At 36.7% G+C, this 27,016-nt stretch overlaps 2 protein-coding genes across 6 annotated transcripts in view; both read left to right on the top strand.

The window, feature by feature from the left end:
* The window catches only part of kcnn1a (potassium intermediate/small conductance calcium-activated channel, subfamily N, member 1a), a 36,267-nt gene extending 24,634 nt beyond the window's left edge, over positions 1–11,633 (top strand). For 2 of the 5 annotated variants that reach the window (XM_058761659.1, XM_058761639.1), the window contains exons 5-9: positions 6,360–6,501; positions 6,630–6,740; positions 6,966–7,093; positions 8,827–8,896; positions 10,516–11,633. In XM_058761659.1, coding sequence (XP_058617642.1) covers positions 6,360–6,501; positions 6,630–6,740; positions 6,966–7,093; positions 8,827–8,896; positions 10,516–10,800 — 736 coding nt within the window. In that variant the 3' untranslated portion in view covers positions 10,801–11,633. Of the gene's footprint in view, positions 1–6,359; positions 6,502–6,629; positions 6,741–6,965; positions 7,094–7,336; positions 8,897–10,515 lie in introns of those variants that run through there. The other 3 variants (XR_009268565.1, XR_009268563.1, XM_058761649.1) reach the window with 3 other exon arrangements.
* A 3,636-nt stretch (positions 11,634–15,269) lies between these two features.
* zgc:154006 (uncharacterized protein LOC563016 homolog) lies at positions 15,270–27,002 on the top strand. The gene is given in 13 exon segments (XM_058752515.1): positions 15,270–15,608; positions 16,090–17,151; positions 17,706–17,917; positions 18,481–18,652; positions 18,755–18,805; positions 18,923–19,060; positions 21,458–22,186; positions 22,503–22,667; positions 25,209–25,342; positions 25,437–25,643; positions 26,300–26,471; positions 26,594–26,635; positions 26,777–27,002. Coding segments are annotated over 12 exon segments (3,219 nt in total). The 5' UTR covers positions 15,270–15,608; positions 16,090–16,101; the 3' UTR covers positions 26,924–27,002.
* The last annotated feature ends 14 nt before the right edge of the window (positions 27,003–27,016 follow it).

Genomic DNA, 27,016 nt, shown 5'->3' with positions numbered 1-27,016 from the left:
GATGAATGGGTTAGATTCAAAAGACAGTGATCATTAACTGTTTTATCTGTACTCTGTGTTTGCCATTCCTGCCTGCGTTACCTGCTTCTCCTTACCTTTACCTCTCCAACACATGCCTTATATCAGAAACAATTTAACCACAGTTAAACATATCTGCATAAATAGGGCTGTACAGAAACTTCAAGCCCCATTCACGCTGTCAGCAACTCGCAATGACAAACCAACCACAAGTTACTTGTTTTCAGTGAGAGTTGCCAGTCTCCAGTGATACGACCACGTATAGGAACATTAATCTATGCAAACATGAATGAGGTGATGCAATGCGGCAACATCTAGCCTAATTGGAGAACAGCGGAGTTTCACTTGATTCATCTCCTGTGAGATACTGTAGACAAGATGTTAGTTACGATGAGCAATTTGATTCGTACATTGATAATTGTTTGTCTTGTTCATTGTATGATGCATTTATGAACTGCTGCAATTGCAAACAATTCCCTCTGCAGAATGTTTTAATTTTTAGCAAAAAGAAAACGGACATTTTTACTGGCTATAGCTTTCATTTGTGGTGAGATTTTCAAAAGATATGGCCAATTATGCAGCCCACCAATAATATGACACAGTGAATATTAGGGCCGAACAGTAGCCTAAATGCTGTCAGTGTGAATGGGGCACTAGAAATTTAGCATGAATATCTAATAGGGCTGAGTAAAAAGCAGTTATTTTCAGATTAATTGCAATCCTCATTTGAACAAATTCTTAAAAATTCTTGATAGATCTAAGCTACAACAAAGGAAGACATATTTTAAAGGAGTTTGCAGAGAATATGATACGTTAAAATGGTGTGTATCATGAATTGGACTCCAACAATCTACAGCACAAACAGTGTAGTCCAATTCACAGACAAATGACTTTTTTAGTTAATCAAAAACAGTATAACCAGTATAATCTGTTTTCATACTCTTAGCTTACAGCTAAATATCGTTCATATTATAATTATATGATATATATGATATGATATGAACAGAATGAAAAATGAAATCTAAACTCTAAATCTAATTGGGAAATATGTATTGACACCTAGCCCTAATATATAAAAGTTGCCTCTATCCATCTACACTCTTAAAAATAGGTCCCAAAAGGGGGATTTTGTAGTGATGCCATAGAAGAACCATTTTGGGAACCTTTATATGAACAGTTCTTAAAAGAACCATTTTTTATTTGTGTGAAAAATATTTTACTAATCTGAAGGTTCCATGAATGTTAAACGTTCTAGATGGAACAATCATTGCCAGTAAACAACCTTTGTTTTTAAGAGTGTAAGGCAAACAAAAGAAATGCTTTGCCAAAGAAAAGATATGACAAGAAGAGGTGTCAGTAACTCTCATCCCTTGTGGCAGAGAGACGGTTCACTTCTGAAAGGTTGTTCACAAAAGCAGCAGTCTCTGGCAATATTTCACTTTTGTGGGTTTATACGAGACTGAACAGGCAATAATGAAGTTTGAGTTTGGAGTGGTAAACGCGGTGAAGGTTTTGATGTTACACCATACCACTACCCAGCACTCTGCACCCCAGTCTCATCGGCTGCAATGCACGACACGATGCTGCCCACACTCTGGTTTTTTCTTGCGTGAGTAATTTGCGTTGCGTATGCGTGCCTGTATGAACGTATGGGAGGAGGTTTCGAGTGCGTGTGTGTGACTATAATTCACTGTTGTACTTTCTATTTCCCCTCTATGCTGCTCCATAGGGATGCCATGTGAGTCCTCGTTCTCTAGCCGTGGAAAACCTATCATTGTTCATTGAGCTGGTGCCACTGCTGCTCTAAGAGGGGGGAGGGGTGGGATTTGGCAGCTCTGAGCGAAAAATAAAAACTCCAATAGATTAATTTATTGGTAAAAACAAGGGAAAAAAACCATGTGTGAATGTGGCACCATCCGCAAAAGAGAAGTTTGTTGATAGCAAATGCACTAATGGTTTCGAAAGCTATGATTTGTGCAGCACTGTGAATCAAGCGTCTCTTTCTAAAGTGCTCAGGAGTAGGAGGGAGGAGGAGGAGGAGGGAGTTTGTGTTAAAATGGAGCAGCTCCTTCAAATCACCTTTACAAACAGGCCTGAGGGCAACTCTTTTTTTTCTCCCGATTATTCCTTCAGCAGCTGTTATTGAACTGTAATACGCCCCAGCACGAAAGAGAGCTACAGAAACACCTGTGAAACAAACCTTTATATTTTACCTGATACATGTGCTTTCTTTGCATCTTTGTAGTATTCAAATGTAGGTTGGCGTAACGGCCATGGTCATGTGTTTGTTCGCATGTTTATTTAACTTAAACCTTGTCGGTTACCACAGAGAAAAATGTGTGTAAGCAGTTGAACAACACTTGGCCCCTTGCAGATGACAATTTGAGCACAAAAAGGTGGAATGTTGCTGTCCATTCTAGCACAGTCTCCTCCGAGAGGAGAGAAAGCAAGGTTTTAGGATGCTAGATTACTGGGTGCCCACTTCTGGTAAACTATGAAACAGCATGGTAGTCTTCATGTTTACTGCTTTGTCGTCATTCAAAAGAGGCGCTCGTTTCTCCAAAGTGCTGCTAAATTGGGCCTTTTACTGCACTATTTTCTTTTCTCTAAGCACACTGGCCAGCCCAAAGGGCAGAACGGTGTGAGACTGGACGAGCACGGAGTCCGTCTGGAATGGGAGGGACGGGAAAATGAAGGAAGGGCTGGGACATTGGAGGAACATTGCTGCTATTTGCAACGTTGGCTTATCATTCACACTTGAGTTCATGAACCTCCTGTTCATCGCTTCACATCTCTTGGTCTTGTTTCCGCCCCCTCCCTGCCCACTTTTCCCTGAATATTTTGCATGACTCAGGCAGTTTTCTTCTCTTAGGCCCTTTCCCCAAATGTACTTATGATTCCATGCATCATTCCATCTTTATCTCCTTCTCAAACACGTTTTCATGTAGCTAAAAGTTTTATAACAGAAAAGCAAGATATAATTAGATAGGAAATAGAGCATTTGTAGGCTATCGAGAAGGTACATTATAGTACAATACCTTCCATTTTGTCAAGATGCATTACAGTATCTCCATGTATGCTGTCTTTGGTGCACACAGTTACTGGAGTGTTGTTTTAAGGATGGAAATCAGAAGATGAATAAACACCTGCTCGCTAACAGCATATGCTCAGTTAAAGACCTGCTAGAAGGACTGTTTCTACAAAACGTGTCCTGATGACTGTGTTTTACTTGTGCCCAAAGCATGTTACCTTGCTCCAGAGAACTGGAATAATGTGTCTGAACCTTGTCTGGTTTTATTGTCACACTGAAGCCTCTAATATTCAGTGTGAGCTGAAAATGAAGTCAACTATGTAAGGGAATGGGGGGCTAAGTTATGGGAATATATGTGGTGGCATTGCCACTGTGCGACACTTTTAGTTAACATTAGGGATGCACAATATATCACTACCATATCGGCTATCAACCAATGTTAGTGCTTTTTAAAATGTATTTGTATCAGGCTATACTGAATATTTAATTGTGCATACTTCCCTTATTTATATGTTTAGATTGTGCACTATATATATATATCGGTACTATAAAAGTTATTAACCGATAATAGTGTTTTTTAAAATTTATTTATTGATATCAGGCTATATTAAACATTTAATTGTGCATATTTACTTCCCCTATTTGTATTTTTAGATTTGGCACAATATATTGTTACCATATGGGTTATTAACCAATATTAGTGTTTTTTTATTTATTTGTATCAGGCTATATTGAATATTTAATTGTGCATGCTCATTTCCCCTGTTTGTATTTTTAGATTCTGCACAATATATCGGTACCATATCGGTTATTTACCGATATTAGTGCTTTTTTAATTTATTTGTATAAGATTATATTAAATATTTAGTTTAATATATTTAGTTTAATATTAAGTCTCATTTGCCTGATTTGTATTTTTAGATTTTGCACAATATATCAGTGCCATATCAGTAATCAACCGATGTTAATGTTTTATTTATTTATTTACTTGTTTTAGGATATATTACATATTTAATTGTGCATACTCATTTCCCCTCTTTTTATTTTTAGGTTTCCATCATGTAATGCTTAAAAAATGAATAATTTAATTTCATTGTTTTTTGTAAAAAAAAAAAAAAAAAATCCAACCAAAAAAAACAAACAAAAAACATTTTACATTGTTGTTGTTTTTTTATTTGGACACAATAGTACAAAATGCATTTAATTTTTTAAATAAAGTTTTTATTGGCCATAACACAAAAATAATTTTCTGCTTATCTGAAGTAACCAGAATTTTGTGCATCCCTAGTTAACATGGGTGAATGAGGTTAAAAGTCTTAATATTTGCTCCATCATTGCATCCTCTAACCATGCTGTCAGGGTTTGAGTCATTAAAGGAATGAGATTGCTAGGTTTCGTGAGTTTTGCTACTAAACAACCATCTGTAGAGATTTTATGGGAATTTGGGATATGACTGGGGTATGTGGGGAAATACGTTTTTTCAGATAGACTTCTTGATCTAAGTTGAAGGTGGTGCCAGCTCTTCTCCATTTTATGCCAGTATCGCATACAGTATATTGAGAGCTTTAGAATGCCAGTATGTAGTTTTTAACTTTTAATTACGAGCATTGAGGGAAATGTTAATGCACTTCTGCACTGTCAAAGCAAAGGCAAGCTAATGACGAAGACAGTGTGCGCAGTCATGATCAGACCTGCATTGCATATTCATGTTCATGTGTGCAAACAGACGGAACTCACAGGATATGACCTCTTCCAAAAATTGTGTCATGTGAATTATTAGAGTCTAATGGGCTTCTAAGAGCGAGTGTATGGTTGAGATACTTGTAGAATGCAAGTCTGATGTAAAAGGGTCTTTACCAGAGTTTTTCAAGAGTAAAATCTGGTAAACTGAGGACTCGTTCTACCTCTGAGATCTGACACCAGCTTCAAAAAAGATCAGTTGAAAATGACTGAACCTATATCAGAATGGTTTGTGCCAGCACTGTGCGCTGTTTCACAATGGTGATGCACAATGGTGAAGCACATGGGCAAATATCTTAATTTTATGAGAATCATCCCTCACTAGAACAAACTTTCATATACTTGAATTTTTCAAGCGTAAACTAAAAGCTGATATTTTTGTCCTCATTCAATATGTTGGTCAGTTTTATTATAGGGTTTGTATCTTTGCTCTCAATATACTGGCTTATACAGCATGCAGGATGTGGATTTCTTCTTAAAAATGCCTGCATGGTAACTATGCTTTTCGCATGTGAAAATGGGGCCCTCCCATTACATTAAATAATAAAAAACCAATTCCAACGCACCTGCTCTTAGAGCATGACCGCAGAGTTGAATTGTGCTAAAGACAGGCGCAATTGACAGTAGCATGACCTCTCTTGTGTTTTGCGTATGCTGTCTTAGAGGGGACATTTCGGAACATTTAACTTTTTAATGCAATACAAATGTGTTTGATTAGAAACGATTCAGTTTTGAAACTGAATTAACATTGTGAATCATTTGCGTTCAGTCCGGCTACTCAATTTGACTGTTGAAGAGCCTGGGTCTTGTTCTGTTATTCCTCATCAAAAGTGTTCCCATATTGTATTAAATGCAGATAAATGTCTTCTGACCTGTGCTTAGCTCTTCCTTGACAGGCTGCTGAAAAGGTCAACCTCCTGCAGATATGTGAATGAGCTGCTAGCAATAGTCTAGTCTGGGGACCATGATTTAGGTCATTTGTATTGGTCTCTAAGGAGTTTTAAACTTTTTTTTTTTTTAGTTTTTAGCTGAATTGGATCATCTTCTCACTGACTTGTGGACTGGATTTCACAGTCAAGTATTGTATTGAGATTTACAAAGTGAAAACAGATGCTTTATTTGACCACTTGTGTTCGTTGTTTAATTTCCTTTTGAAAATACATAGTAATTAGAATTTTAAAGGATATCAAATATATTTACCATTTTATACATTTTGAATTTTGTTTTGTGTCTGAGAAGGTACAAAATCATTTGTATGGTCAAAACACATTAGCATGTAAATATAAAAAAAAAAAGACTAAATATGATCTGATAAGGTATTTACTGATTTGATAAGTTTCTCTGTCACTTTGTGTTTTTTTTTTTTTCCTTATTACTGGAAAAGCTGTAATCGAAGACCAGATGTTGAGACATTGATTTAATTTGACCAAATTCTACATATATATTTTACATATATTTCACCAGAAATGTTTGAAATTGTTTTGTCAGTTGGGCCAAATGTTCACGTTTTAAGCTTTGTTTTCCACAGCCTGATCAAGGTTCTCTGCCTATTCTGTTCTTACTATTCTAGGTATCATGACAAACAGGAAGTCACTAGTAACTTTCTTGGAGCTATGTGGCTAATTTCCATAACTTTCCTATCAATTGGCTATGGAGATATGGTCCCTCATACATACTGTGGGAAAGGGGTCTGTCTGCTCACAGGAATCATGGTATGTCTTTAAAATGGAATTATAATTAAATGTACTATCTGAAATAGAATGTAGTGAAATTTGATTGTCACATTTGAATGTTAATATTTATGTTGGAAATAGATACTATTCACCATCTCTTCTTGTAGGGAGCTGGTTGCACTGCACTTGTAGTTGCAGTGGTTGCCAGAAAGTTAGAATTGACAAAGGCTGAGAAACACGTCCACAATTTCATGATGGACACCCAACTTTGTAAACGAGTAAGTGTCTGAACTTTATTTTTGCAAACTTGGGAAAGAACTAGCCATTTGTGTTAAGTAGCCTACAGTAACCAATCGTGATAAACTTTAAACGTTTTAAACTTTCCCTCAGTGCAAAAAATATAGTTTATCTGGAAAATACTGGCCAGTGGTCATGTACTGTTGTTCTTTTACCTGAATGTTTTCATCTGTAAGTAATGTTTCATTTTCATGCTTTTCTCCTAGGTAAAGAACACAGCTGCCAATGTACTCAGGGAAACATGGCTCATCTACAAACACACCAAGTTAGTGAAGAAGATAGATCATGCCAAAGTGCGCAAACATCAGCGCAAGTTCTTGCAGGCCATTCACCAGTAAGCACAATGTTTCCACACTTCAGCATTTTTGCTTGTTTATTGAATAAAAAATAAAAAAAGCAGTTATGATCAGATCAGTAAAGTTGATCAAAACAAAAGATTATGACTAAAAGTTAAAATATGGCTATTTTGTGAATATATATTTTCAGTGGATGTTCAACTGTATGTTTTGTATGTTTTCGCTAATTCAAGCAACTCCTGTTTCATGTTTGAACATTTTGGTTTTGTCTCTTTTTTAAGGAACTGTTTTATATTTTGAATTAGAAGGGGCAGGTATTTGGTAATCCATTTCCCAAAATCACTGATCCCCATATTGTATCACGAGTCCTTGTCAATCAAGTGTCGAAGAGATTAGCAACGAGTTCTGAACTTTTGAGGAGAATCAGTCGGCATGTTATTCTTTGTAATGTGATGATTGTCCTTCTCCCCTCTCCTTCCCGAACCCTTACCTTGTGGTTATGATTAGTGCAGTGTAATGGCTCACATGTTGTGTATATGTTGTGGTTTCTAAACTTGAACTGTGTTTTGTCTTCGTTCTGCTCTATCACTGCAGAGCTCAGAAGTAAGTTTTGTCCTCTGTGTTCTTCTCCCTACATCCCCCTGTCTCTGTTTCATATGCATGGAGTTGGAAGCTGAATGCCGATTTTGGTTACCTATATTGCTTCTCTCCATTCTAAGTCTAGAATGAAAAAGATGCAACATTACTTAATGCTGTATGGTTTTATGTAACCTTCTGAAGGAGAAGCATCTTTGGAACAGTTGATTTGTTCATTTGCACCGAATCCATTATTCAAAAGTAAATCTCTGTATTAACTTGCATTGATAGCCCCACCTTGTGTGTCCAGAGGAAAAATAAGCTCAGTATGTTGGACAAGATGTTCAGGACATTCATAATAAACACACTTGGCTTTCATTAAATAGTCTTGCAATTAACCTCTATTAAAACATGTATTCAGCTGATGCCGTGTTCCCTTCGACATTTTGGGTCATCCAGGGCTTTGATGCAAGATGATATGGAGTTTTTGCATTAGAAAGAATGCTGACCATGTCCTGCATCTCCAGATTTTTATTTTTGGGTACTCCAAAATAAATCCATTAAGCTTGAAAAGAAAAAGAAAAATGCTCAATTTTTCAAAAATCTTGGCATTTGCTGACAAATGTCAAATCGGAGCGGAGCGGAGCACTCGCATTCTTTTAATTACGACACTTAACAGGCAGGATATTAAGGCAGCCTTTCTTACAATGTCTCCTCATGGTCAGAGTCATCCCTGTACTCTTTCATAGTTGCTATGGCACAAATAAAAAAAATTCATTAACACATTCTTTTAAAATTTTGTTCAGAACCAAGCCCACAGCAAGCAATGCCATTCTCACAAGCATTTTCAGCGGTGTCACATATACCTCTACCTCAGCTGTTTGCCACTTCCTTTGACCTCATCCACAAACGAGGCTCTCGGATGGCTTTTTTTGTGAATGGTTGACGCGTGCCTGCAGGGGCAAAAGGAGATGTGTCATGTTTGAACGTTAAGTTAAGAGTTTTCTCTTCTTTACATTTCATAGATTGGGTTTGCATGTCTGGTATGGCAAACAGGACTGTGAATGCTTGCATGCAGGCCACTCTCTCTCTCTCCCTCATCCTTATCAAGTCTTCCTGACAGGAATCTGTTACTCTTCCCTAACGTCCCCCTCCTCCCAACCCCCCATCCCTCCATAACCCTGCCTCCTCTCAGGCTCCGCAGTGTGAAAATGGAGCAGAGGAAACTCAATGACCAGGCCAACACTTTGGTGGACTTGGCAAAGGTACGTTAAAGGCTTCATACTGTGCATGTAACCATCTACACCAGGGGTGTCAAACTCAGTTCCTGGAGGGCTAGAGCCCTGCAGAGTTTAGATGCAACCCTAATTAAACACACCTGATCCAGCTAATCAAGTCCTTCAGGCTTATTTGAAAGCTACATGGTATGTGTGTTGGAGCAGGGTTGGAACTAAACTCTGCAAGGCTGCGGCCCTGCAGGAACTGAGTTTGACACCCCTGATCTACACCAACAACAGAATCATTTCAGCTTCAACGGAATAAGATTATGGTCTGGTAAATGGGAAATAAATCAATTATTATTGAAAGATTTTAGATTTGATGGGATGTTGGTTTTAGTTATTATACTCTCAGAAAAATGAATAAAAATTATGGGCACAACAACTTGTCACTTGGGCAGTGCTCTCAAATGGACACCGTTTTACCTTCTTTACCCCTAAAGAGTTATAATAGTACCATAAGGGTACATATCACTACTCTAAGATACTAATATGCAACCTTTTAGGGGTTAAGAAGGTACAAAGGTGTCCCTTCAAGGGCACTGCTCCAGTGACAAGCTGTTGTACTAAAGGTGATAATTTTCCAAATTTTTTCTTACAGTGTATAGTTTTGAATTTTTAAGTCTTTCCTATTTCAATTTAACTTTTTTTTTTTAATTTCATTGTTTTCTTCTATCGTCGTTTTCTAGTTTTTAATTTATTTAGTTTTTAAAATCTTTGTTTTAATATAGATGTGCTAACTGGAATCATTTAAAAATGTTTAACAGAGTTAGACTTCTCAGCACAGTCCATTGTTGCTTCTATTTAGTGGCATTTTTTTTATTTAGTGTCATGAAAAAGTATTTTAATTTAGGTAAAATTTTTCCCAGTTATGGGAGTTTTATATTTATTGCAGTTAACAAAAATGGTTATGCTAGTTGCTGTGGTCAAAAGGTTACACAGACTTTTCAGGTTCTGAAAAATGTTAATTTTAACAAAATAAGAAGGATCATAAAAAACCTCCAGGCTTTTGCCTTAACATCTTATATATATTTGAACGCTTAATTGACCGTTCGCAAAGAGCTTGATTGAAAGGAAAATATTTTGCATTGACGTCTTTCCACAGTTTAAATAAAATAGGCTCTGATGTTCATTCATGTTAATTTCATGCTTTAAATAAATATGAAAAGACGATCGGTTCACGTGTGCTGCTTGAACTGAGGCAATACAGTGATCTGTTACGACATAAAAGAGCCACAAAATGGTATTTATTGTTTGAATTTCTTAAAAAATGACAAAAATGACAAAAATTTTAAGTTGAGACCTTGTTCATACCAGAAGTAACCTGCAATGGCATGGCTTGTCGGACATAGCAACAGTAACTAAGAAGGGCGGGTTTTTGCAAATGGTCAATTGTACAATTAAGTAAATTGTACATATTTTGTTCTCTGGGAAATATATAAGTATCTTATGTAGCTTCTGAAGGGTTTAAAAAAAATATATATATATGCTCTTTAAACAATATAAGATGTATGAATAAATGGATCGATGGATTTATTGATTGATGTTAATTGATTGATTGAGTGATTTCATTTGATCTAATAATTTTTTCCTGTGCTCTCTTCTAGACTCAGAATGTGATGTACGACCTGGTGTCAGAGCTGCAGGAACGCAGTGAGGAGCTGGACAAGCGTATTGGCACGTTGGAGGACAAGCTGGACGCAGTCACCGGCAGCCTGCAGGCTCTGCCCTGTCTGATCTCCCAAGCCATAACTCAGCAGCAGCAGGACCTCCTGGACGGCTTCGTGCACCGCTTCTGCCCTGCTTCGCTGGGCTCGGAACGCTCCTGGACCCCCTCCAGACGACGGCGCTCGCCCTCCACCGCCCCGCACACTTCCTCCGACAGCGGCTAATGCGGGCCTGGACCTGCTCACCGCTTCCAAAGGTCTCAGACTTATTCACGCAAGATGATCAAGCCGAGATTGAGGACTCGTGTTAATAAGTAGAGAAGAATTATCAAAATAGTAGATATATGGTTTATGTTTAGCCATTGTATGGCTGTTCAAGTTAGCTTTTTTGTAAAGCCCTCATATATTTACAAGACTGAGTTCAGGAAGCTGGAGTGAGTCCAGGAAACTGGTCCTTCAAACTGCGAGATCACGGGGTCCACGGGAAGGTGGGCCCGAGCAACGCCTGCCAGAGTGAACCAACGCAGACCACAAAGGAGCGACGCACCCACATAGAAGAGATTCACTGGTCCTGTATGACATCTGTGCCAGGATGAGCACCGAGAACGTGTCTGGGTGCTTTGCGATCGCTTCAGCATTCAGCTGGAGACGCAGAAGCACATGACCTTACTACTGAGTAGAATAATGCAGGAATGCCAACCTTAAGGATTCAGTTCCCTTGCTCCTTTAAGGGAAATTGGGTGCAACTAACCTTTTTTAGTTACATATTGGCATGTTATTTTTTTCAGTGCCTGAATGTATAGATTGTGGAGGGTTGTCCATTTACAAATTTTGGAGTGAGTTTTTGTACAATGTTAACACGAGCATTGCATTCCTTTTTCAGATACATTCCTCTTGTAGACATTTAACTCGTCTGTCTTAACAAATACCATTAACTCTGTCGCAGTCTTCTCTTATTTTCCAAAGCCTTTCAATACTTCCACCAGTTAGGCAAGGAAAGCAGGAAAGGAAGGAAGGAAGGAAAAAAAAGTAGTGCTGTCAAATGATTAATCGCGATTAATCGCATCCAAAATAAAAGTTTTTGTTTGCATAATATATGTGTGTGTTCTGTTTATATTTATTATGTATATATAAATAGACACACATGCATGCATATATTTTGAAAATATTTACATGTCTATATTTATATTCATATAATTTATATTATAAATAAATACATTTAATATATAAAAATTTTCAGAAATATATACATGCATGTGTGTATATTAATATATACATAATAAATATACATAGCACACATACATATATTATGTAAACAAAAACTTTTATTTTGGATGCGATTAATCGCGATTAATCGTTTGACAGCACTAAAAAAAAGGAAAGAAATACAGGAAGGAAGGAAGAAATAAAAGAAGGTATAATTTCTACTCAAACTGGCAACACTTTCATTTTAACGAAATCTGAGCTTCCAGAAGTCTTCACATTACCGAGAGGCTGCGTTTTTGAATCTGAAATGACAGCACAGAGTGCTAAATGCTGTGGTAGGCACAAATGTATGACAGGACTGAGATTTAAACCTTGCATGTTTCAGTGCAATTGTGACGAATGGATTATGGATGGTTTTTCAAACGTATGTGTGTGCTCTTTTTTGTTTTATTTCATTTATTTTTTACACAGAGATTCCTTTTTAAAACGTTGGATAGTATTTTTAGAGTTGCAAATATAGCGGTGCAGTAATGTGGTAATGTACGTTTAATGCATTCCTTGTTAAATGAATTCCTCGACCAAGAGATTGACGAATCAGTGAAAAGTAGGAGTAATACTAAACAAATCATTCTGTAATCATGAGAAGACCTTCTCTGACAGAATGCATCTGATAGAGCAGATGGAGATGCTTATGGAAGATGTTATTGTGGCTCACATTTGCACTTTTCAGAACATACCGTTAAGGCAGCTTAGAGCTCAAATCTGTCTCTCCTGTTCACATGTATTTTTCGGACATCTATGGTTTTAAATTCTCACATAACTTTAAAGCAACTGACAATGTTATGTGTTTGATGGTGTAATTGTCACAGATTTAAAGCTAATGGTAAATGACTAAGAACCATCTCATTGCAACTTGCTTTAGAAAAGTTTTATTTAAATTTTTTATTAATTTGACTTAATTTTGACCTAATAATTAAAATAAAATAAAATAAAATAAAAATAGATAAGATCAGGCAAAATATGGAGTAGTAATTATTTGTGCTTGATTTAATATTTATAAATTATTTTTTGATGATTTTTAATGATTTTATTTCGCAAGACATTGGATTCCTAACCAAAACCTATACCCTTATCAACTTAAAAACTAATATATTTTATGACCACATAGAAATTAAGCTGCACACTCACTCAAAGATACAGACTTTGTGCATATTTCATGTGGGATTGAAGCCAAATTCCCCCCAAAACACTTTTAATAATGCATGTTTGCTTTTTCTGATTTGCTCGTAAAACATTTGTTAATTTATTATTAAATGAGAAAAATTTTTCCATAATTTGGCGGCTTGATCACAACTCCTGTCCAACTTGTTTCAGTCTCGTCGATACTGTTTAGGTCTTATGTATTTCCAGTCCTCTGTTCTTGTGTACAAACGATGCCTAAAATTAGCAACCTTGCCAAACAACAACTCCATTTAAACTTAAAAAATAGAGAATTCTCACAGCTTTCATTGTTGAAATATACTTGACACTTTGAGCACATTTTGATAAAACAGAGATCAAAGACGAACTGAGAAAGCTGGTCGTAACATTCAATTCCTAATGTAGACAAAAATAGAAGGACAGGCTGCTTTACTATTCAAGCTGCTGTTGATGACCAAAATCAAGTGCAATTTAGATCCTGGTTAAAAATAATTGGATGTATGATTGCATGGTTTTAAACAACATGACCATGACCCCCTTGTTCATGCCTTTCTCTCTCTTTCACTGTCAACACAGTCTAAATGTTGTAATGTGCCAATTATAATGTAAGACTCAGATGACTTCTGATGTCAAACTGCATACACGAGTAGATGGGACACCAAATCACTAGAACGTATTTTATTGGACTACATGATTTTATTTTCTTTCTGATTTTTTCCTAATTGCCTTTCTTTGTGAAATACCTGTGAATGATTAAACAGAGAGATGAACTTGCATTTTGTATCCTCCCAGGTTGACTGTACATAAAGGCATGGGTTATCATGGTCTCATATGTTGAGATCCTCTTATTTTGTTTACATAGAGATAGCCCAAGAAGCTACAGTGTGGACAAAATCTGCCCATGTTTCAGATAATAAATATCAAATTCTTGAGAATACACTGTGGCATTGTGATATTGGATGAGCATGTGTTCAAATGAGGATGAAAACGTGAGCATCAGAGCCTCCTTCTGTGGATATGTGATATTAAAACACTTCCAGTACAATAGTTTTTAATTAACTGGGACAAATGTGTGAATGTCTTGTTCTAGCAATTAAGTCAACATGCATTGCATCAATCTTTTTAAAAATAAATATATATTCTTGATGTGTTTGATGTGCTGTTGAAGGAGGCAGACCTAGATCCTTAAGAGTGAGAACGTTGCAGAGGGACATCTCTGAGGCAATCCCAGAAGAGTGAAGAAAATGGGCCACATCAAGCTGCATGGTAATGATAGCATGTGAGAGTAAGACATATGCCCATTAACAGTGGAGCGGACCTCATAAACATTTAATTGAAGAGCAATGAAGATAAACCACAGGCAGCTATCTTGGGACAAAAACAGGCCTAAGGACATTTTCCAAGGTGAATTCAGACACAAATCACTGATAGAGCACAGACACATGACGACCATTGAAATTTATCACAGATTTATCTAATCAGCAAAATACCATAAAGTATTCTGGTAATTTGCGGTTCCTCAGATCGCCACACAGGCAGAACCCTCTTTCAAAAAAAGACTTGAGAGACTATGTATTGGAGCTCACTGAGCACATGATAAGACATTTAAGGGACCCTTAACAGGTTGACTAGAGGTGCTCCACAGGATTTAAACAGTGTGGCAATATGAGGAACCTAAATGTAGTTTATTTTCATTTTTTGAATTAATTTAACTGAATTTATTCAAAGCTAATGGCAATTTTACCAATTCAAACATGCAATATGCCAATGTATAATACATAATGTTTGATTAATAATCTAATGGGTGTTTCTCTCATTCTATAGGTTTACATTTTTGAGGCTGAATTTACTAGATAGGCCTAAGTGAAATCAGTAGGCTACTCCTCTATTCAAATATGAGGTATTTGTTCACTTTATTTTGTTGACCTTACTGTTCACTGGCCTCGTGATCTCTTCTGCTAAAAATTACTGATGAATCATTTCATCTCCATAAATAAAAGTGTTTACTAGACTAACAACTAGATGCATACCAACATGAAATGGAGCGTTTGCTTCTGTTTACATGAAAAATCTATGTAACTGTGCGATAATATGTTTTATATTTCCTGCTGCCCATCAAACTGTGACCCATAAAGACTGTGACAGCTTATACATTTCTTTACAAGAAAGGAGTGAAATTATTAAACACAAGCCCATTTGGATGTAGCTTGCCTGACACCGACGCATGAGGAGCTATGCTCGGCAATACTCCTCTACTGCCCTCTAGTGATTAGGTGATGAATAACAGAGTGCGGCTCGACGGCTGTAACTGACTAGGAATAAAGACTTTTAGTTAATGAATTCTGAAGTAATTACATGATTGCAGTGAAATAAAATGAGCAGTTTTGGGTAATTTTCGTTTTGAGGGTTTCAGGGATGTTGTCAATCACAGTTTCTGTAGGGAAATGTTGAATGCCAGCCTGTGCCTGTCACCAGACTCGGCCTCTGGAGGTTTAATGTTTAATCTCTGCTCCGGCTTCCTGCTGCAGCGCCTCTGACTCACTTTTATCAGTCTTGTTTTTACTTTGTGAAGCCATTTTAGCACAGCCATACTCACTAACAGCAAATCAGTCTATTCTCACAACAAGGTGAGTGTTTTTATGTTTGTCACGGTGCTGCTCATATTCAGGGCTTATGATATGTTTTACAGAACAAACGCTTAGAAGAGCAAAGTTCAGCTTTCTTTTAGTTGATAATCGGAAACGTTGTGTATAATGTTAATGACTGTACTTGATGAACTTTAAAAACGAATATATCTTTTAACAATACCTGCTGATAAGTCCTTACCAGATTTAGTTAGCTGCTAAAACAATGACATTTTGCAGAATAACCGGCTTCCAAAACACAGCACAGGCTGGCAACCAATTATCTTTTTACTGTATCGTTTCAAAAGGGATATAAAATTATGTTTTGATTGACAATTCTTATGAATTTTAAATAACCTACTTTTGAAAAATGGGCAGTGATATAAAACAAACAAACATCTTTTTTATGTTTAATTCTTAGTTTGTCTGATATTGTTCTCTAAGATGACTGCATGCATCTACTAAACCTTGATTTTCTCACCAGCAACACAGAAAAATGACAGACCTTGGCAGACCATATTCAGATGATGTCTCATTCTCACAAAGTGAAGATTTCAACAGAGCACATGCAGAGGAGGATCCTTCTGAAGTTCACAATGGTGACAATCCTGAGGACTCAAGCTGCCCTTATGAGCAGAGCCATTCAGACAAGGAAGCTGAGAAGACAAAAAAAAGTGCCTTGCTGAAATCTTGGACTGGTGTGTTTAAGAAATGGAAGAAAACTGATTCTGAAACGCATTCCACATCATCAGGGGAAATTAAAATACTACCCAACGGCACAAGATGTAGTCCACCTGTTTCTCCATTGTTGGACAGAAAACATTGGGATACGCTTACAGGTGGCCTCAAGCCAAACTTCCCCCCAGGTTCAGTGGGATACAAATATGACACACTTGAATCTGAACTGACCAGTATCCATCCGGCAGAGTACTACGCTGAGAAGTTAGAGGTATACCAGTTAAAATACTCCTACCTGAAGTCTTGGCCCGGCCTTTTAAGACTGCTTGCTGGCCTTCAACTGGTGTTCGGTGGGATGGTTTTCGCCTGTGTATGCGCGTATATTCAAAGAGACAGTGAGTTTTCCAACTATTACAGGCCAAATTATGGGATAGCTGGTGCGCAAGGATACCGTTACAGTGGCCCCTTGACAGCCTTTGTGTTGGTCATTGTTGGATTCTCATGGTTACTAACCGTTATCCTGCTGGTTTTGGGATTAACAATGTATTACAGAACGATCCTGCTGGATTCCAAATGGTGGCCTCTTACTGAGGCTGTTACGAATCTGGTAATTTCGCTGCTGTACATGGCAGCGGGTATTGTTTATGTGAATGATCTGAATCGTGGTGGGCTTTGCTTCATGACGGTCGGCATCAACCCAGTCCTGTCTAATCTGTGTCGTGTCGAGGGGGGTCAGATGGCTGGGACTGCGTTTATATTCATTAATATGGTCATGTACTTGATAAGCTTCCTAGTGTGCCTTAAAATGTGGAGGCGTGAAGCTGCCCGCCGTGAGAAGGAGGCCATGACAAGCCAGCTGAACAGCCAGGTAAATGCACTCTTTTTTTCTAAGAAATTAATAATTTTATTTAGTAAGGACACATTAAATTGATCAAAATTGACAGTAAAGACATGCATAATGTTATAAAAGATTTCTATTTCAAATAACTGCTGCTCTTTTAAACTTTCCATTCATCAAAAATATCACAGTTTCCACAAAATTATTAAGCAGCATAACTGTTTTCAACATTGTTAAAATGAACAATTTCTTGAGCACCAAGTCAGCATATTAGACTGATTTCTGAAGGATCATGTGACACTGAATATGCTGAAAATCCAGTTTTGCCAGCACAGGAGTAAATTAAAATAGACAGCGATATTACTGAGCAAAAGAGACTTTCAAAAATAATATACAACCCCAAACGTTTGAAAGGTAGTCTGTATTTCATTCATTATAATATGGATGTCTTTGGTCCTTAACTTCATAAAAACATTTATAATAGTGATCACAGGGTTTTTGCTTCACTTTTAACTACAAACAACACTAATTAAATTCCTAGTTTCCACAAAATTCTCAATGTTGTACTAATTGTAATCTTTCAGTTACAGCAGCAAACTCTGGAATCCACATCCAATATGGGCAGCTCCTCGACTAGATCCAAGAAAATTTCATTCAGAGATGAAATGGATCAAAGCACTGTGAATAAGAGCAGACTGGCTTATGTCTCGGAGAGAGCTGAAGAAAGAAAGATTTTAACTGGAGCTATTCCAACAGGATACATTCCTAAACCGAGAGTCGTCGCTGATTATATTATGTTAGTATACTTTATGGTTTATTTCTGGTCTAACAAAAATAAACAATATATTTATGCCACACAAACATAACAGGTGTTGGTTATATTCAGTAGGTATTAATCCATTTAAACCCCTTGAAGGGTCTAGAAAGGCTCTTTTTTCATCTGTAAATATTATTATGACTATATTATCGTGACTATAGATGGTTTAAAACCAACTGCTCTACATATAGACAATCTTATAAAGGGCTTTGGACAACTTGATGGATAATCAATCATGCGCCATGTGGTGTTTTGATTCATGCTGCTATTTCTGGGTGTGTACTTTGAAATGCACATGACTGGTGGGAAAAATCCCTTATTATCTCAATCCTTGACCATCTTTTCATAAAGCGGTTAAAAATCACAAAAGAACCACACGGTATAGAAAATACCAAAAATGGATGTTAATTAGTTAAAAATAGGATGAACATGAGATGGGCATGAGAAATAAAATTAGGTTAGGATTAGTATAAATAGAATAGGTGTCAGTACTAAAGAAATGGGACAATATTAAAATATGTTATTTATTTATTTTTTGGCAGAAAATATCCTGAAGTTCATTCAGTAGAGGACAGAGAGCAATACAAAGCAGTTTTTAATGACCAATACCAGGAGTACAAGGACCTGCACAGGGAGATCACAGCCACTTTAATGAAGTTTCAGGAATTAGACAGCATGATGAGACAACTCATCAATAACAGGAGAAACCCTGAGGTGAGACGTGCTATTTACATAGTCATTTACATTCCCTCTATATTACCTTTTATTAGACTGTTCAAACCAGTTGTTTCAATTGTTTTTGGTTGTTTTATTTAGGAGAGTAAGAGAATCAATGGCTTACTGAAAAAATATGATCAAAAAAAGAATGTAAGTCACCTTTTGAACTAACCCACCTTACAAAAACTAAGTGGGATACAAGAGATGATTTAGTCATTTATTTATTTTTAATGTTGTTCATTTTAACTTCTTATGTGCTTCCTCAAGGACCCATATTTTCTGGAGAAGAAGGAGCGGTGTGAATATCTGAAAGGAAAATTAAGCCACATCAAGATGAGGATTCGTGATTTTGATGACAATTACTAAAAAAAACATTTTTATTGTAAAATTATTATTATGGCGTCTGCTTTTTTTTCTGCTTTTTTTATTTTATATTTTTATTTTTCACTTCAACTGTTTTTGTCACTTTAAAATTGTAACTATATATATTTTTTAAAGAGAAACAGTGTTAAAGCTTATTTTACAGATTACAAAATGGTCCTACTTTTACTGAACCAAAAAACAAGTGAAATCAGACTTAGACTGTAGCTTTAAAGCACTTTAAAACACTAACAATCATTAACTCAGCTTCCTATTCACCTTAACTTTCGACCTACTAAAGAGCCAATAAGACTGATTGTGTCAGTAGCAACGGGTTGGATCGGGTTTAGAGTTTCAGGCCCAGGTCTTTCACACAAATCACCATGAGAGGCAGCTGTCACAGGTCTTCACATCAAACGGATAAACTCAAACGCTAAACAACACTTGACAGAAAACTGTCAAGCTTAGGAAAGCAGGACCGAGGCAAACAAGGAAAAGCCCAGTGGCTGTTGTGTTACGGTAAGTTACATAATGTCTCAATTATTTAACACAAAATGCTAGACCTTTTTTTAGAATGGATTGTAGTCAACGCAAAAGTGCAGAACTTTTTTAATCTTATGTTGTCAAATCATATCAATGGCAATGTTTCATGTGATTGTAGCTGTCTCAAATCAGATGAGATTTTGTGACAGCTATATGCTCAGACCAATCTAAAATGATATCGGTTTATTTTCGAGAGGAAAGTTGTAAAATTATATTCATGAATAATATACCAAAAAAAAACCCTCTCCTTTTTTGGTAGAAAAAAAAAATATTTTCTTTATTCTTGAATAGCTGTCCCATCAGCATGCACCTGTGAGGCTGTATACAGCTTGCTAGGTTGATTTTCAGCTCTTGAATTATTTATTCACTCTTTTCAAGTTACCACAGGTGTGCAGCTCACCATCTCTCTAAAGCATAATTAACTAACAGAATACGGTATTTGAAATATTCCTGTTAGCAGTGCATCTCTTCGCCTCTTTTATTCACATAAAATGGCTGTATATTGCACTTGGGGGATGCAACACAAATGTGAGGAAGAAAACTTACAGCATGGAAACCCCCAATGACTGCATCTGCTCATGTTTCTCTGAATTATTCAGAGCATCTCGTCTGAATTGCAGTAGCCTGATGAAGGGAATTATGTTTAAAGCTGGACTCCGTAGTGTGAATGTTATTTGTGCTATAAAGAGGTGTGTTCTTAATTATACCGTTAGATCAGAACCCTGAAAGTTCCTGTAGATCTACGTGTAGAGTTGTCCCCTAACAATTGTACGTTTGTAATTCCAGGGAACAAATGTAGTGATAAAATGTATAGTTTAAATGCAATTTATGAAATGTTATAAGCCAACAGTGCTGTTTGTGCATTCGAGATTGTCAGTCAGTGTTTTAGTGACGAAGGTTATTTCTGCAGGTTATGGTAATTGGGCAAGTGACTATTTATGAGTGAGTCATCAAATGATTCATTCAAACAATTCTTTCAAACTCACTAATTAATTCAATAACAAGACAGGCTATAGTTTTTATCAGTGAGTAATTGAATCAGTCATTAAATTAATTCGTTCAGAAACACTGACTGATTCAGGAAGGCTGTGTATTGTTCTGAAGATGCGGTAATTAATTATGCTTTGTCATGCTGTGAAATAGTTTCACGTGAATCGCAAAAAATTTACAAAATGTTATATAAAAACAATATCATTCCCAGTTGTGCCATCTGTGTTACTGTGGATTTTATTTGAATGCTGTATTGACCATTCAGAAGAAATGACTGGACACCAGAACTATTATTTCTATATATTTTAAAAAGCATTATTATATGTATAATTGAGATTATGTGGGTGATCGTTGAGGGCAGCACATAGTGTTCAGTGGCAATGTGTAATTTGTGTTATTTTATTATTATTTATATATACTGTCATAATGAATAATGAATAAGCTTTTTTATATTTTCCAGTTGTATCTTAATTTGTGTAAGATTTTGTAATTGTGCATTTGTTATTGTTATCTCTCTAAATGTATTATTTTACTATTTAGTTATATTTTATTTCTATTTTAGTTTTAGCAATTTTAATACTTCAACTTAAACATTTTGATTACAATTATTTTGGTTAACATTAATTATATATATATATATATATATATATATATATTGTGTTCAGCTATATTTCAATTTAATTATGATTTTAGTTTTCATGTTTTGTTCTCGCCACGATTATAAGAGTTATACTCGTCCATATCATTTTTAACGATTAAAACCAATGACTGCAGCTCTTTGTCTGAAAATGAAGTATGGTTTTGGTTTCAGAAAGCTATATCTGTTCCCAGATGATCTCATGATCTTAATTTGACCTCATTTTTGACCTCATTTTTCAGATTGTCTCATGAATCATGTATGAAACACAGCAGTATGACAGTCCACCGCAGTACAGTCCACACTACATTGCCCCATCAAATATGTACACATCTAGAAGTTTCTACTCTCCAAGAAGCGAGTATGGCATATACTCTTCAGTGCCCGATGCTCCTCAAACGGAGGGAACCCCTCAGCACTTCTACAGATGGTTCTCACCTCCTGGCATCGTGAAAACGATGGAAGGACTGACTGCTCTGCTCTGTTTTGTTATTTTTGCCTGTGTTGCTTCCACTCTAGTTTGGGATATGCACGGCTACGAGGGCAGTATTGGGGCCTATGTTGCTGGATCTGGGGGTTATGGGATGGGGTCTGGGTACTATGGAGGAAGCTATGGCTATCAGAGCTCTTATATGACACCCTACGCAGCAAAATCAGCCATGATCTCCATGGCAGCCCTTAATTTCGTAGTATCTTTGGCCATCCTAGTGGTTAGTTTCTCAAAGACATGGTGTGTGCATGGAAAAACGTTTTACTTGACAGTTTTAGTGGTGGATGTGGTTCTGGCGATTCTACAGTGTATTATAGACATCATATTTGTCATTGGGGTGAATCCCATGGCCCAGAGTTCACAAAGCATCATGTACAACCCCATCCTGATGATGTGCCAGACCTCATTAGGGACTCCCAGCATCAGTGCTGGAGTTGGAACAGGCTTCCCGGGTGCATATCCATCCTTTAATCGATATCTCTATCACTACTGCTTCATGGATCCCGAGGAGGTCAGTACGGCAAGACATACACTCTTAAAAATAAAGGTTCTTTATTTGTATGAGTGGTTCCAAGAAGAACCTTTAACATCAATAGAACCTTTCCATTGCACAAATTGTTCTTTATAGTGGAAAAAGGCACTTAGGATTATTAAAATATGCCTCAGACTAAAAAAAAAAAACATGACTGAAATGTTTCTTTGGTGGCATCGCTGTGAAAACCTCCTTTTGGAACCTTTATTTCTAAGAGTGTAATTGTCACTTCTCTGTACCTATAGTTTAACTGTAACATTTATATTTTAAATCAGTGTTTTATTCCTCATTTTAGGCTGTGGCTCTGGTATGTGGGCTGTTTGTCATGATTGCCCTGCTTGTTGCAGCCTATTTTGCCTATAAGACTCGAAGCAAAATATGGCGTCATGGCAAACCTAATATCTACTGGGAGGAACCACCTATCCTCATAACAGACAGGAGCCAGAATTCACAAATCTGGGTGAGTTCATAAGTGGTGGTTCAGATTTATTGAGATCATTGCTATTGACATTCAGCATTTGCTCAGCATGGACAGAGGCTACAATTACTTCAAAAGCATATATATCAACAGCATTGACATTGTGAAATATTGTTACAATAAAAAACCTATTTTCTAATATACAGTGTGTGCAGAATTATTAGGCAAGTTGATATTCTTGTCATATTTTTTTTTCCAAGAACATTTTACCAATTCCAAACCACATCAATCTTAGTAACTACTATCAATTTTGTATTTAATCATTTATAAGTGATATATAATTGCCCATGAAGGCTGAAAGTTAAAAACTCCTTATTTCAGGTGTGCAGAATTATTAGGCAGGTTTTCTTTTACAGATAAAATGAGCCAAAAATGAGATTGAACTCAAGAATAAAAGTAAAACAATTATTAAATGCCCATAAGAAGGATGCAATACTAATGCAATAATAGAATTAGCAAAGTTAAGACCATTGCAGGAAAACTTACTGCCAGATTCTGGAAGATAAATTCTTCAAACAGTGGTACAAGAGGATGTGATGCTGGTCCTTCAAGAGTCACTCTCAACTTATCTGTCCATAAATCCTATACAAGATCAGTCTTCATGTATTTCACAACACTTCAGCATGTTATTCTTATTAAGTGAGGGCCATTTTAAAGAATTTTTTACCCAAGCAAAGTCTCTGAGAACCTGACACCTTGTAATTCTGGAGACTCCAGGAAGGTTGCAGTTCAATCTCATTTTTGGCTCATTTTATCTGTAAAAGAAAACCTGCCTAATAATTCTGTACACCTGAAATAAGGAGTTTTTAACTTTCAGCCTTCATGGGCAATTATATATCACTTATAAATGATTAAATACAAAATTGATAGTAGTTACTAAGATTGATGTGGTTTGCAATTGGTAAAATGTTCTTAGAAAAAAAATATGACCAGAATATCAACTTGCCTAATAATTCTGCACACACTGTATTTTAAAAAGTCATTTATTCCTGTGTTGGCAAAGCTGAATTTTACGCATCTTTACTCCAGTCTTCAGCGTCACTTCAGAAATCAATCTAATATGCTGAATTGCTGCTCAAGAAACATTTCTTATTACAGTTTCTTTTTATTCATTTAGTGCAATGTTCACATTTTCAAAACTCCTAGCAAAAAATCCAAACTAATCACACTTCCAGTTAATCTTTCAAAAACAGATCCCATGCTTTCATTGCAGTTATATTTTCAGTCCACATAATCGTTGTTTCATAAGATAAGATTTTTTTTTTGTAATTATAATGAGAACATTTGGTTTAATCACCAAAACACAACAGTACGACTTTCTTTTAGTTCAGTACTTTTAGTAGGCAGTTAATTCAATGGCAAACAATGCCAAATACATGTTTACAATCAACCATGTTGCTGAATTAAAGATATTACAGTAATACAGGTTATACTCTATTGTAATACTATCTGTCCAATGAGGTGTTGTGTAGAACCATTTGCTGCCAATACATGAATTGTCTCACTGTACCATACGAGTCTGTATTGTAGTTTTGCCTCTCTAAGACATCCCTTTCATAGCTAATCAAAAACGTCCCAATATTTCCGTAATTTGGGTTGTAAAAAACTATTATTAATGTTGAAAACAGTTGAGCTGCTTAATTATTTCAAATTTAAATAATTAGGGTTTTAGTATTATTATTATGACTGTGGCAATATGTTTTGAGGAGGTTTTGCAAAACTAGGGTCCACATTATTTAAATATAGTGTAGCCTAAACCTGTGACACCAGTGCCGTACAATGAAATCAGTCATATGATCAGAATTGCCTTTGTGTTAATCATTCATCGATTTACAATGATTGTGAATGTTTTATAGATAAAGATAACAGCTTGTGCAATCACTGATATTTTCATCCAAATGTACAATTGCTTTAGTTTACTTTAGCTGTTTCTGCTTATTGCAGCTTGTAAACAATAGCTTCTGGTGTAATTATCAGAAAAAACAAATCAACAAAATAACAGCATAGTTTTATTTATTAGGCTTTAAAACTCACCTTTTGCTTTTTAAGAGTAGTTTATATTATTTGGTTCGCTGTGAGGCGACACTTCAAAATGGGTCGTTCTGGGTTCTTGGACTCTGCAGTGACTTTCCTGGAAGTGACCTCAGATGTTGTTTGTCGTTAAGACAATACACAGGCATTTTTGTACAGCCAGTGCCATGTGCAGCTCTCATCAAGTGTGCTTCCTGTAAGCTGAAATAATTACACTTCATTAGAGGAAGTGATGCATGTGCACGAGGGTGGGATAATTGTGTTGTGATGGATTTACAATGTCTTGGTGTATTGTGTCATATAAAACTGCTCAAGTGGTCTCTTAAGATAGAGTATTGTTCAGAGAAATCTGTGATGGTATCTCTGATTGTCCTCCGGTCTGATCTAGTTTCCCATCAGGTCATAGCTTTAGCGTCAGACTTAAATTGATTCATTACATGTTGATCTGTGGTTTTTCCGGCTCCATTAAAACTTGTACATGGTCTGTTCCAGCGAAGCACTCAATACACCCCCACTGTGGATTTATCAGAGAAGGCTTCCCCTCATCTGAAAGCAGAGAACAGCTTCACCTCCTACACTGAAGGAACAGTGAGCGTCTACAGCGAGGGTGCATACAAAAGCAATGTGTGAGTGCGGCCCGCCTTTCTGACCATGTTCAGGACAAGAAATTCTTACAAGTACCAATGCACACTGGCCTCTTCTTTGCACTTTGTTTTAAAGGTATTCTGAGAACGCGAACGCTTGCTCCCCAGAGCCGCTGTACCAGAGTCGGTGGATGAGCTCCAACGCTGTGGAGGAGGTTGAAGTGCAGAGCAGCTCGGTGCAGGAGAAACCTGAAACGTACGAGGTTGAGGATGTGCTCTGTGAGACGGGCTACACCACTGGTGGAGATTCGGCCACTGAATTAGACACATACGAGTTGGAGAAGTGAGTTTCAATCATGAATACTTCTTATCCTTAACATAATGCACAGTTTCGCTCATTTTTCATGTTAATCTTGAGTACTGCATCCTTCATATCTCCAAAGAGTCTTTAGTTTTATCATATTTATAAAAGAAAGATACAGCTTTATGATTCTCTCAAGGCGAGCCGTGGGCGGAGCTAAATAGTCGCTAGTACTCGAGCGTCGACTGCCAACAAAACAGAAATTCGATGCCGTTTTACTCACCGTCTGCAGTTCTGAATCATGAGTCATGACCAGGATCTTTTATTGCTGGGACTGCTCCATCTTTCAGTATCAAACGAATTGCAAATCCAGCGTTGAACTGGGCCTTGTTTATAAAACATTTGTCACCAAAATGATGGGAACAAACAAACACACTTGCGAAACTTGCTACCATAGCTCCTTTTGGGAAACGCACCTCTGTTGACGTCAGCTTAAGAAGTGTATTTTTATAAGTAGTATAAGAAGTGTATAACAGTGTAGCTAATTTAGAATGCATTAAATTGCATTAGACCCCCCTCCCCCCTCCTTAATGCTGTGCTGTTTAAAAGAGCTGATGCAGTTAAGAATCTCTTTTTCTATTACTGTTCTAATAGCAGATTGTTTTTCAGGATAGTTACTTGTCTTTTTCCTTCTACAGCTCTCATTCATTAATTACAACTGATGAAGAGCGCAGACAGTACAAGAAACAGTTTGATATCTCCCTCACTGAATACAAGCACCTCTGTGCAGAAATGGATGATATCAGTGATCAAATGAATGAACTGAGCCGAGAACTAGACACCCTCCATGAGGAATCCACCAAGTTCCAGGTAGGCATTAAAAACCAATAAAGTTAAGAAAGTTTATCAATTACAAAATTCATTTTATATGATATAAACGCAATACAACCCCCATACATATATATATATATATATATATATATATATCACAGGCTGTAGCTGATGAATATAATCGACTCAAGGATCTGAAGCGGGTAAGAAAAAAAATTCTTGATGGAGATTGATTTTTGTCCATCAGTTTTAGGAGACTGATTGGCCCTAATGGTCTAAATCAGTCATTACCGCCATTTCATATTTTTGTCTGTCAATCCCTAATGCCCATTTCCTTTCTCTAGTCTCCAGAATACCAGGCTAAGAAGCTCCGGTGTAAAAAACTGAGGCAGGAGCTGTGTCATATCAAACAACTGGTGAAAAATTATGACAGAATCTTTGCAAGGAGAGAGAAGACTAATATTGCTAATCACCAGGATTTTTTTGTCTAAATCTGTACACATAAATACATACAATGTATACGTCTAGACTTTTACAAGCTGTGCTGAGTGAGATGTGCTTGTAAAGTTGCAGGAGTTGTGAAT

This window comes from Onychostoma macrolepis, chromosome 02 (assembly GCF_012432095.1).
Source record: "Onychostoma macrolepis isolate SWU-2019 chromosome 02, ASM1243209v1, whole genome shotgun sequence".
NCBI lineage: Eukaryota > Metazoa > Chordata > Actinopteri > Cypriniformes > Cyprinidae > Onychostoma > Onychostoma macrolepis.
This window is presented reverse-complemented; position numbering and strand designations above follow the sequence as displayed.